The following is a 12036-nucleotide window of genomic DNA, read 5'->3' as shown; positions in this document are numbered from 1 at the left end:
GAATTTATTTCGTTTCTAGGTTAAAATTGTCAAATTTGCCGTCGGGATGCTCAGTCCAGCACAAATCTACGCGCAAAGATCCAACGGCATTTACGCAGTCGACCGAGACTTGATTAATCTGAGGGGAGTAGCCACCTACTCACACAGCCGACTCATCAAGCCAGGATCGTGAGTCCTCTGCCTGCTTCTGTAGTGTGATGTCTTCTCGGGGCGACAGGCTCGGGCTCCACCTGCGGGGTCCGGCACCCCGAGTTCCGCTTCTTTAAATTCTCCCTCCCGGCTTTCTCCTCGCCTCCCACCGCGAGCCAGGCGACACACCCACGAGGCCACAAAGCCAAAGCTGCTCCCAACGCAGACGCAAGCGATACAGAGCGCGCCGTTAGCATGAGCTCGTCGGCGCAGCTCAAGCGGCTGTACCAGCTGGCGGTGAGCAACATCGTGGCCATCGCGGCCGTGCCCTTCGCCGCCTCCGCCCTGCTCAAGGCGGCGGAGCTAGGGCCCGAGGAGCTGCTCGCCCGGCTGCGCGCGCTCCGGCCCGTGCACATGTTCCTGGCCGCCTTCGTCCCGGCCGCGGCGGCCGCCGTCTACCTCAAGCTCCGCCCGCGCGCGGTGTACATGGTGGACTACGCGTGCTTCCGCACCAGCCCCAGCTGCCGCGTCCCGTTCGCCGCGTTCCAGGAGCACGCCCGCGTGTGGCCGGGCTTTGACGAGCGCAGCGTCCGGTTCATGTCGCGCCTGCTGGAGCGCTCCGGGCTCGGGGAGGAGACCTGCCTCCCCTACGCGCAGCACTACATCCCGCCGTCCCGCGACCTCGAGTCCTCCCGCGCCGAGGTCGAGCTCATCGTCTTCTCCGCCATCGACGACCTGCTCGCCAAGACCAAGGTCGCCCCGGAGGACATCGACATCCTCGTCGTCAACTGCAGCCTCTTCGCCCCGACGCCGTCCTTCGCCGACATGATCGTCAACCGCTACAACCTCCGCAAGGACGTCCGCAACGTGCACCTCGCCGGGATGGGCTGCAGCGCGGGGCTCATCTCCGTGGGGCTCGCAAGGAACCTGCTCCAGGTCGCGCCCAGGGGGTCGAACGCGCTGGTGGTGTCCACGGAGACCATCACGCCAAACTACTACATGGGCAAGGAGCGCGCCATGCTCCTGCCCAACTGCCTCTTCCGCATGGGCGGCGCCGCCGTGCTCCTCTCCACCAACGGCGCCAACGCGCGGTTCCGGCTGGCGCGCGTGGTGCGGACGCTGACGGGCGCCCAGGACGGCGCGTACCGCTGCGTGTACCAGGAGGAGGACGACCGGGGCAACGTGGGCATCAACCTGTCCAAGGACCTGATGAGCGTCGCCGGCGAGGCGCTGAAGGCGAACATCACGGCCATGGGGCCCCTGGTGCTCCCGGCGTCGGAGCAGCTGCTGTTCGCGCTGTCCTTCATCGCGCGCAAGGTGGTGAACCGCGGGATCAAGCCGTACATCCCGGACTTCCGCACGGCGTTCGAGCACTTCTGCATCCACGCGGGCGGGCGCGCGGTGATCGACGAGCTGCAGCGCAGCCTGACGCTGTCGGACGAGCAGGTGGAGGCGTCGCGGATGACGCTGCACCGGTTCGGCAACACGTCCAGCAGCTCGCTGTGGTACGAGCTGGCCTACGTGGAGGCCAAGGGGCGCATGCGCAAGGGCGACCGCGTGTGGATGATCGGCTTCGGCTCCGGGTTCAAGTGCAACAGCGCCGCCTGGGAGTGCATCCGCCCGCCGGCGGCGCCCGGCGGCGCCGACGGGCCCTGGGCCGCCTGCGTCCACCGCTACCCCGTCGACATCCCCGACGTGCTCAAGCATTAGCCTAGCCTAACCAACCCAACCCAGCTCGGCGGCTCGTCTCGTGCACATTCGTACACACACGTTGGCTCGTACACAGAAAAGTCCACACACTCCAGTAGCCACCAGTAGGTGGTAGCACTAGCTAAGGGTGACTAGCTAATACTACTACTATCAACGATCGACCCGTGCTCTGTACGTACGTAAAACTATTCATTGCTGCATGCATCCAGTGAGCTCATCTCATCTCTCTCTGCACGTTGCATTGCATTGATGTATGCTTCTCCCTTTTACTTCCCCTGCCCTACGCACCAAACGTTTTAACTGAGAAGAAGACGTGAGATCCCGACGGGCGATGGTAGCTAGGGTTTGTGCATGCGCTGGCGGCCAGAGGCTGCTAGGGTTTGCATTGGAGCACCGATCTCATCGCCGGTTCGCCGCCGTGCTGTGCTCCATCGACAATGCTCGTGCTTGTGCGATGCGGCACGTACGAGGTGGCTTGGTTGCTTCGGTCACTTCCCCTGTCTGTTTACACTCGTTAGTCGTTACGTACTGCACGCTCAATTGGCGTGATGATCAGTAGTACCAGACTGCCAGTATCGTGAACACAAGTCCCTCCGTTTCTGTTTCTGGGATGACTCGATAATGTTCTTGCCATCCCTGCCCCGTCGCCCTACGAGTTAATGAAACGAGAGAGAGAGAGAGCTGGCTCGCGCTCGCCCGCCCGGTGCATCAGTCAGTGCCCTACCTACCTACCCAGCCATGCTCCATCAATTAATTCATCTCTGCGCGCCGCGGTGACGGACGGACAGTCACTCACCGGACGGATCAGACTGCTCGCTCGCTGTCTGAACCCGCCGCTTCGGCGCTTTCCGCCCTGACATGCCACCCCGGTTTAATTCAATCCCTGCACGCGCAGGCGCAGTCCTGCCCCGCCGCTGGCCTGGAGTTATGGCCTGCCACGGCTGCCTGCTCGCTCATCCGGTCCTCCGCATGCATGCATGCATGCATGCGCGATATGCGGCAACGGCAGGAGGAGGCGTACGTGTCGCGTGCGGCCCGTGCGAGCCCAATCAATGCCGGCCAGGGGCGCCGTGCGTATCGGCAAGCCCAACGGTGGCGTGCCATCGGCAGCGCGCGCCGCGCATGCATGCCATATTGCCATCGCCGTCGACAACGGGTGGCATGTCGCCGTCCCCGCTGCGTTCGCAGTCCAGCTCGGCCGTTCGTCTGGCGCGCCGCCTCGCCGGCCCGTCCGCGTCCAGGGCCCCTTTGCGCGCCGGAACGGCATGAATGTGCGGTCGCATTGCCCCAACCGCGGCCACCACAGTCAGTCACCGGAGTAAATGGCCGAAATGTACTGCTCGGTTCGACCAACACGGGGAAACATCGGCACCAACCACCGGTTGCTTTCCTCCGCCTTTTGTGGTTCTCGCAGGAAGAAGGGAGAGCCACAGGCAGCGATCCCCTACCCGAAAGGAGATGTTTCAGTACAGACAGTGTCGCGATCTGGCTCCCGAGGAAAAGAGCAGACACGCCAAACATCGGAAACCCGGAGCTCCTTCGGGCGATCCGGACGCACAGGCTGGCCGTTTTGTATATACTGATCTGAACATATGCATATCTGATAGTCTCTGGCAGCACATGCAGATGAGCCAACTGCTTCTTTGACTGCATATGCGCTCGTCCTCTCTCTTTTTGTCTCATGCCAAATATGCAGATGTAGCAATGGCGATAGATGCATCGCTGCGTGGATATATATGTGCTGTGTGGGGTGGGGATACATCATACATATACAGACAAGATCAGCAAATTTGGCTTCTTAAGAAAGGCTGACGGATAGTATTTATCTGAATATACGCATAGCATATCACCAATACCACGTGTGCAAACACAGACCTCTCAGAAAAGGATGGTGATTCATATTCCACTCGGTACACATTGCTCTGATTCCATAGTTACTAGTATCCTCGTACTTGTTTGTGCGTGGTTGAACTGGCAGCTAAATTGCAGGTTTAACTGACCTGGGTCTAGAATCCAAAATGCACGCGCGTTGTTAAGTGGCACGCCTGCACCGCCATTGGCATGCCGGCACTGGCAAGCTATTCTCTCTACCGAACACTGACCCGTGCTGAGGGTAAGAGGTGTGTGTGTGTGTGTGTGTGTGTGTGTGTGTGTGTGTGTGTGTGTGTGTTTTAGGAAATGCTGCGGGGTGGAGAAGACAATGTTGCTAGCTGAAGAGATACGCGGGCTGGGCCACACTACGCTACTTCTGGGCTCTGCTCACCTGGATCTTGGTCTTGGACCGTGCCATAGCGGTATAGCACCCTCGGATTTATTACCCCTAAAAAAACTCGGATTTTTTTTTCTAGCTTTCCAGAACAAGCTGCATGTGTTAGGCCAACTCCAACGCATGGGAGAAAGTGGACGTCCGTTTTGGCCGTATTGAGTCTGTTTGCGTCGGACATGCGCGTCCGGATGCAGTCGCTTTTGTCCGATTTTGGACTTTTAAATTTCGACCCAAATAAGCATTGCCAAAAAAATTAAAACAATATATATTACATAAACATTCGCAAAGTATTTAGGCCGCACATTCGAACTAAACTTATAATTAAAAAAATAAAGACTATATCCATCATTGCCGTCCTCGTCGTCCATCATGAAGTCGATGTAGGGCAGTGGCGGCCCCTGCGGTGGTTGCCAGGCGGGAGGCGCATGCACCACTTCTGGCCATGGCGGGGACAGTGACTATGTGTCGGCGCCCACCCAACCGGGCGGCACGGACACATACTCCGACGTGTAGGGCACCGTCTTCATCCACGTCCAGGACTGCCTGTCCAAGACCGCGACGGTTGGCTCCTCGAACACCTTCTACATGGCCTCCTCCTTGACATGCAGCTCTGGGACGGCGACGTCGCCGGCGGCCGATGGAGCCATCATCTTGTCGAGGCTGTCCCAATACTAGTAACACTGGCTCCTAGGGTTTACCCAATACTAGCAAATTTAATGGAAGGTTCTAGAACCTTTGGTTTATAGCCTTTCATATGTGAAGGAAACGAAAGAAAAGCAAATAGGGGTAGTTGGCTAATGTAGCCATTTGTCGGAAAGTAAACAAAGACAGTTAGGTGCTTCTCAGCTACTATCCGATAGGAGACCGATGTCGTCTCGTAAATCTTCACTTGTGAAGTGGTCCAGACTCCAGAGTAACGGTCACCCGAAAAAAAAGACTCCAGAGTAACGGAGGGCGTTGGATGCATGATGGATGGTTCACAATACTGCACACCAACTGATCTGGATTTAAACTTAACTCAACTTGCTCCAGCTGTCGGTTGCTCCAGAGAATCCATGCTAGGGTCTTGATACTCGTAAGGGCAGAGACAAGACCAAGGCGGCATGACGTGGTAGCGTCGACAAGCCCGAGCAGAAGGCTATGGATAGCCGTGGCGACACGTGAGGGGGCGGAGTAACGAAGAGACACTGCCATGGCATCGTTGATGATGAGATGTCCTGCTAGAGGAGAAATGAGCAGGAAATGACCAGCGTTAGCCGAAATCATAGACACAAGCGGCGACGATCTGGGGGAAGGCCGAGAGAGAGAGAGAGAGAGAGAGAGGGGATGTGTGTGCGTTCTAGCTTGTGAACCGATGAAGACATTTGTACAAAAATGTAGAAAAAAATGAAAACTTGGAGGGATAGGGAAAAACCAAATGTGGGAGAGGAGACAGGGGCGGACCCAGGATTGGGCCAAGCCCCGGGCCCCAAGCTACTACAGTAGCGCAACAGTGGAGCTACAGTGCCTGATATGCTAAAACGAACAAAGTATTTGATCTTCACGTCCCGGGCCCACCCCCCCGGCCTGGGTCTTGGATCCGCCACTGAGAGGAGGGACAGATAAAGGGCGGACAAATGACATAAGATGGAACTTTAAGCTTTTTTAGATGTATACCGGAGATATATATATATATAACAGGTAGGGCGTTTTGGAGGCCTTTTTTAGGAAAAACAAAAGTCAAACTTTTCAGTTTTTAAAAATTCAGAAAAATATACGTGTATACATGGATGTCATGTCTATATCTATAAAATTTCAGGATGAAATACCTTGAAATGTGAGCTATGAAAAAAATCATGAACTTTGAGAATGAAGAGATGCATGTTTTGAAAAGCCACAAATTGTTTTGGGTTTTTATCATTTATGCCATTAATTGTTTTCTACTACTAATTTTTGCCATAGAAGTTACAACTACTCAAAAATGCCTTCATTTCGTGAGATGCTTGCTAGAAAATTGCAATTAGGCACCTAAAAAGTACCATTGTTCTGTTAAATATTTGCTCAAAATGCCATTAGACATCGTTACTGTCAGGTCAAACCCATTGACAATGTTATATGACCAAGATATTCTTAGACCCACATGTCAGCTCTCTCCATCTCACAACGATAAGTGTGGGGCCCACTTGTCAGCTCTCTCCATCTCACAACGATAAGTGTGGGGCCCACTTGTCAGGAGTATGCAAGCAGATAATTTTAGAGAAAAATAAGAACGATGTTGGGCAAGTGGGACCCACGCTTTATCGTAGTGAAACAGAGACAGAGCTGGCATGTTGGTTCATGGGCATTTTGGTCATATAACATGGTAAACGAGCTTTGAGCCGACAATAATGGTGTCTTTTTTTGAGGATACGCACGAGCATGCGTATCATATATTAGAGAAGGAGAGGGGGTAAAGAACCCCAACCACCAATGTCTTACAAGCGATTACAAGCCGTTACGCAACGGCCCACCGTCCATTACGTGCACTCATACGGCTATCTACCCTACGGCTAGACACCTAGCTAGAGACCCGAGGAAAGGCCCGGTGTCTCCCTTAAACAGCCCTGCCGTCGTCCACGATCGAGGCTCACTTTCTACTCTCGCAAGTACACGGCTAACCGAGGGCGTTGAGTTGTCGAAAACAATCACATTCCGATGCTTCCAAAGCTCCCACATGACTAGAGATGTCAAAGTCCTGATATCCTTTGCCTCCTTGGCCGAGCGCGCCCTCTCATTGCAGGAGTTGCACCAGTCTACCAGCTTGTGATCCACCGTTGGAGCCCACTCCGGTTTTCCTTATGCATCAAGGATTCGATGCCACACTGTCCGGGCCAGAACACATCCAAGCAGCACATGGTTCAGTGTCTCTGCGTCTTAGTTGCAAAAGGGGCAAGTAGCTTGGTGTGGCAGACCACGGCGTGCCAGCCGATCCGAGGTCCAACACCTGTTTCTCCCCGCAAGCCAAGGGAAAAAACGACACTGCTTTGGGGCCTTCGAGCTCCAAGCCATCACCGCATATGTCGCTACTTCCATACCCCAAAACTTGGCCGCATAGGCCGACCTCGCAGAGTAGGAGCCGCTCGCCTCCCATGCCCAAGTTATGGAGTCCTCCACCATAGGCATAAGCTGCACCTCTTCTACCTTCTCCCACAGCCCAAAGACCTCTGCAAGTGAGGTGTGATCAATGTCCAGGTCAATATCCCGAGCCCAAGCGCCATCCTGGGATGCATCGAACATCGTATGGGCTGCACGAATCCTCTTTCGTACCCGCGAGTATAGGCCTGGCGCAATGTCTTGCACTCTTATGCCCTGGATCCACCTATCCTCCCAGAACAGCGTGTTCTTACCATCGCCAACCATAGTTAGTGCCGCGGCCTGGAAGATTTTGTGCGCTTCCTCTGTGATCTTGATGTCAAAGTCAGCCCAAGGCCGGGAGGTGTCCACACGTTGCAGCCAAGGCCAGCGGGCCTGAAGAGCGATGTTTAGCCACGTGAGATCCGGGATGCCAAGCCCACCTGCCCACCTAGGCGTGCACACCAGTTTCCAAGCAACCGCGCATTGCCCTCCATTGGCCTCCTCTTTTCCGCACCATAGAAATCCCCTACAGATCTTCGAGATTGCCTTGAGCGTCTTTTGTGGGATATTGAGTGCCAACATCGCATGTATCGGGATAGCACATAGCACAGACTTGATCAGCATGAGTCGGCTGCTCTTGGGTAGAGTCGCCTCCTTCCAGTGGGGTAGCTTGCTCGCCACCTGGAGAACTAGGTTAGAGGGCTGCGAGGTTGACAGCTTCCAGATGGACAGAGGGAGGCCCAGGTATTTGCATGGAAACGTCCCAATGGAGCAGCCCAACGTTGCCGCAATGAGGTCTTTCTGATCGTCCAAGCACCGGATTGGTACTGCCAGGGTTTTGTTCCGGTTCACTCTGAGGCCCGATGCCTGTCCAAATATGTCAAGAATGGAGAGACAAAGCTGTAGCTCTCGCGCTGCCGGCTTGAGGAAAATCATGACGTCGTCGGCGTAGATGGAAACTCGTTCACGCAATCCCGAGGGTGCAAGTGGGGCGAGAAGCCCTCTTTCTGATGCTAGGAAAGCAGACGATGCAACGGCTCCATCATCAGAATGAACAACATTGGGGACAGTGGTCCTCCTTGCCTGCAACCTCTTCGGATGTCTATCGGCACACCCGGCACCCCATTCACTAAGACCCTTGTGGAGGAAGTAGAGAGCAAGCCCACAATCCAGTCAATCCATCTCGGCCCAAAACCCATGCTGGTTAGAACCTCGATGACAAACGGCCATTGCACTGTGTCGAAAGCTTTCGAGATGCCGAGCTTGACCATGACAGCGGCGTCCTTCCGAGCGTGTAATTTCCTGACCGTGCACTGAACTATCATGAAGTTATCGTGGATCGAGCACCCTCTGATGAAAGCGCTCTCATGGCAGCCAACCAGTTTGGGCAGGTCGTCTGTAAGTCTCACAAAGAGGATCTTGTCGAAGATTTTCGCTGCCCTGTGCACTAGAATGGTCGGTCGATAATCCTTCACCTCTTCTGCACCATCCTTCTTAGGGATTAGATTGACATAAGCCTTGTTGATGGTAGCGAGCCCTCTCATATCACCTCTGTAAAAACTGTCCAAAGCTCGCATGAAATCCTCTTTAATGATATCCCAGCAGTTAGTATAGAATCTTCCGGTAAAACCGTCCGGCCCTGGTGCTTTATCTTTGGGCATAGATTTCAGGATCTTTGCCACCTCTTCCTCCAAGAACGGAAGCTCCAGGTGCGTGAGGTTCAGTCGTGGGAGGCAGCAGATCCATGTTGACGCTTCCTGTGCGCTGCGGCACCGATCCGAGGATTTCCTGGAAGTAACCATCCACCACCTCTACGATTTCATCTTGGGCCGTGAGGTACTGGCCGTTGCATTGCAGGCCCATGATGGTGTTGCAACGCCTCCTGTGGTTGGCGTGCTGCTTGAAGAACTGGGAGCCGACGTCTCCATCTCGAAGCCAAGTCATCCGAGATCAGTGGCGTGCAATGGATCTCTTGAGTGAGCATAAACCCAACAGCTTCTGTTTAAGGATCCTCCTCAGACCAATCTCGTGCGCACAGAGTTGCCTTGTTTCCATCGCCACATCTAAACGAAGAATCAACTCCAAGGCCAGGGCAATTTGCATCTTGACATGTCCTATCCACTTATCGCTCCACCTTTGCAGCGACTTTGCTGTTGCTTTCAACTTGTTATCGAGGACCACGTAGGGGTTTCCCATAGAAGGCACCGAAGCCCAGGAAGCCTCCACAACAGTGCGGAAACCATCCGCCTTCGGCCAAAAATCCTCGAAGCGGAACCTTTTGCCCATCCTAAAATCAGCGTGCATGTCCAACATAAGGGGGCAATGATCCGAAACAGCGGAGCCCAAAGCCGTGAGGAAACTGATGACCCACAAGTATAGGGGATCTATCGTAGTCCTTTCAATAAGTAAGAGTGTCGAACCCAATGAGGAGCAGAAGGAAATGACAAATGGTTTTCAGCAAGGTATTCTCTGCAAGCACTGGAATTATCGGTAACAGATAGTTTTGTGATAAGGTAAATCGTAACGGGTAACAAGTAAATAAAGTAACTAAGAGCATCTCCAGCTGTTCGGCCCCCCAGGGCGCTAAAAAAGAGCGGTATGGGGGCGAACCAGCGCTAGTTCGGCCCCTGGGGGCGACCTAGCTCCCAGTCACGCACCCAGGCGCCGGCCCCAGGACGCGAAAAATTCGAACTTGGTCGTTCCCGCTCACAAAAGACGCCACAAGTCCAGCGATCACAAGTCACAGTTCGGCGATCAGATATAGTCAGGCGTACAGAAAAATAGAGAGGCACAAGTTCGCGTGCGCAACGCATCAGTCGGCGGGGTCGGCCCCAGGCATTGGCGGAGTTGGCGTGCACGGGCTTGGCGGTGTTGGAGCTGCTTCTGCGCTGGGCGGTGTCGGCGCGGCTTCGGTGCTGCTGGGCGTCGTGGTGGCGTCATCACGCGGGCTTGGCGGCGGCGGCGGCGTGGGCGTGGGCGTCGGCGGCGTCGTCGAGGGAAGCTGGTTCAGGATGAGGCCGCGCTCCACCAAGTACCACGCCTTGACTGCATCGTCGGTGCTCTGGAGCATGTCCGCCCCGCCCAGTAGGAAAGCCAGGTCGGTGTTTCTCTTCTTCGCGGCGATGTTGGTCCGGAGTAGGTCGAGCTTGACGGCGCTGCTCGACATCAACGCCGACCACGGCGCCTCGGTCTTCTCTTCACGAAGGACGGCCCGGGCCTGCGCGTCGGCGAGGCAGTGCTCGATGGACTCCTGCACTCAAGCGGTGGCCGCGTCGGCGTGTTTCCCCTTCTTGGCACCTTTGTTGCCGTCCGGCCGCCCTTCCAATGCGCCAGGAGTCGGCGCGTCCGGCTTGTAGGTCTCCTTGGCCTTGTCGAGGGTGCGACGGACTTCCGCCCACTTCTCGCACTTGTCAATGCGCTTGTAAACATGGAGGTACTTGAATTCGGCATCATTGTTGCTCTGCCGGTACAGGGCGAACATGCGCAGCAACTGTGCGGAGGGACAAACAGTTGGCGGGCGTACACGGCGAAGAGAGGCGGGAGACCGGCGTGGCATACCTGATCCTCAACGCTGGCGCCGCTCTCCGGGCGAGCCGCGACCTCCTCGACGACCCCATGCCATTTGTTGCACGCCCCCTAGATACGCCCCCAATGGTTTGCCATCAACTTCGAGCCGCGCTGCATGTAGACGCCTTTGAAGTAGGGGTCGACGAGCTTGCGCTCGTCGAACTCGGCCTTGATGCGCTCCCAGTACGTCTCGATGCTCTGGTTCGTGCCGGTGGTCGGGTTGAGGCAGGCGACTTTCCATGCTTCGGCGAGGCATTCCTCCTCCTTGGACGCCCACTTGATGCGCGGCTCGCCTGACCTGGCCGCCCGCTTCTTCTTCTTACGCCTCTTCGCCGGAACAGTCGCCGGCTCCTCCACCTCCTCCTCCTCCTGCTCCTCCTGCTCCTCCTCGCCGTAGACGTAGCCGACCTCGCCGTCCATGCCACCGCTGAGATCCACTGTCTCGTCTAGGGTGTCGAACCCAGGAGACGCGGCGGCCGTGGCCGAACCTGTGGCGATGATGTTGTTCATGTTGCCCTCGGTCTCGTCGGTGTCGCCGAGGTGCGAGAAGGGCAGCGCGCAACGGCAGAGATGGGGCATCGGGGAGGACGTGTAGGCGGGCGGCGAGTAGTTGTATGGAGGGTACTGCTCGCCGGCGAAGGCGGGCGAGGGCGTGCGCTGGCCGGGTGTCCATGGGGGAAGGTGACGTTTGGGTTGAACCCACCATGCGCGTCCCCGTCGGCGTAGCTCAGCGAGGGCGATCCCCATGGCCGCGGCGATGGAGAGCCGACGCTTTGCTGGCCCCAGGGAGCGTACTGGGCATGGCTGCCGGGTGGATTCATCATCCCCGCGTGAGCCGCCTCGACCTCGGCTTGGTCCGCCGAAGCGGTAGCCGCAGCCGCACGCGCCGCGTTGTCACGGTCCTTCTTGGCGATGGCCCTGTTCCGCCGGTCGGCGGTGACAGCCTCCCGTCGCTGAACTTCCGCCCTCCACTCGGCGTTTGGCATGTCCGGTGGCTTGGATGGCTGCGCCCTGGGCTTCCTCTGCTTCGGCTGAGCGACGGAGGCGGTCGCGGTTGCTGCCGCGCGGGGGACGACGTACTTCTTCGGTGGCATGGCGGCCGGCTGGGAGGCGAGCGGGAGGGAGATTGGCGGGAGGAAAGGAGAAAATGGGAGGGAAGTGGGGGGAAAGCGGGAAGAAACGGCGGGAATAGGCGCTGGACTCGCCGACAGGGCGGACCCACGCGCCCTTTTCGCTTGTGCCGGCGCCCCAGGCGCCCCCCAGGGCGCCGG

At 56.7% G+C, this 12036-nt stretch overlaps 1 protein-coding gene across 1 annotated transcript; it reads left to right on the top strand.

Moving 5' to 3' along the window:
• Positions 1-281: 281 nt before the first annotated feature.
• On the top strand, positions 282-2056 carry LOC109760347 (3-ketoacyl-CoA synthase 5-like). The gene has a single exon (XM_020319175.4). The coding sequence runs from the start codon at positions 385-387 to the stop codon at positions 1837-1839; it is 1455 nt and encodes a 484-aa protein (XP_020174764.1). The 5' UTR covers positions 282-384; the 3' UTR covers positions 1840-2056.
• Positions 2057-12036: the final 9980 nt, after the last annotated feature.

Source organism: Aegilops tauschii, chromosome 6 (assembly GCF_002575655.3).
Source record: "Aegilops tauschii subsp. strangulata cultivar AL8/78 chromosome 6, Aet v6.0, whole genome shotgun sequence".
Lineage (NCBI taxonomy): Eukaryota > Viridiplantae > Streptophyta > Magnoliopsida > Poales > Poaceae > Aegilops > Aegilops tauschii.
This window is presented reverse-complemented; position numbering and strand designations above follow the sequence as displayed.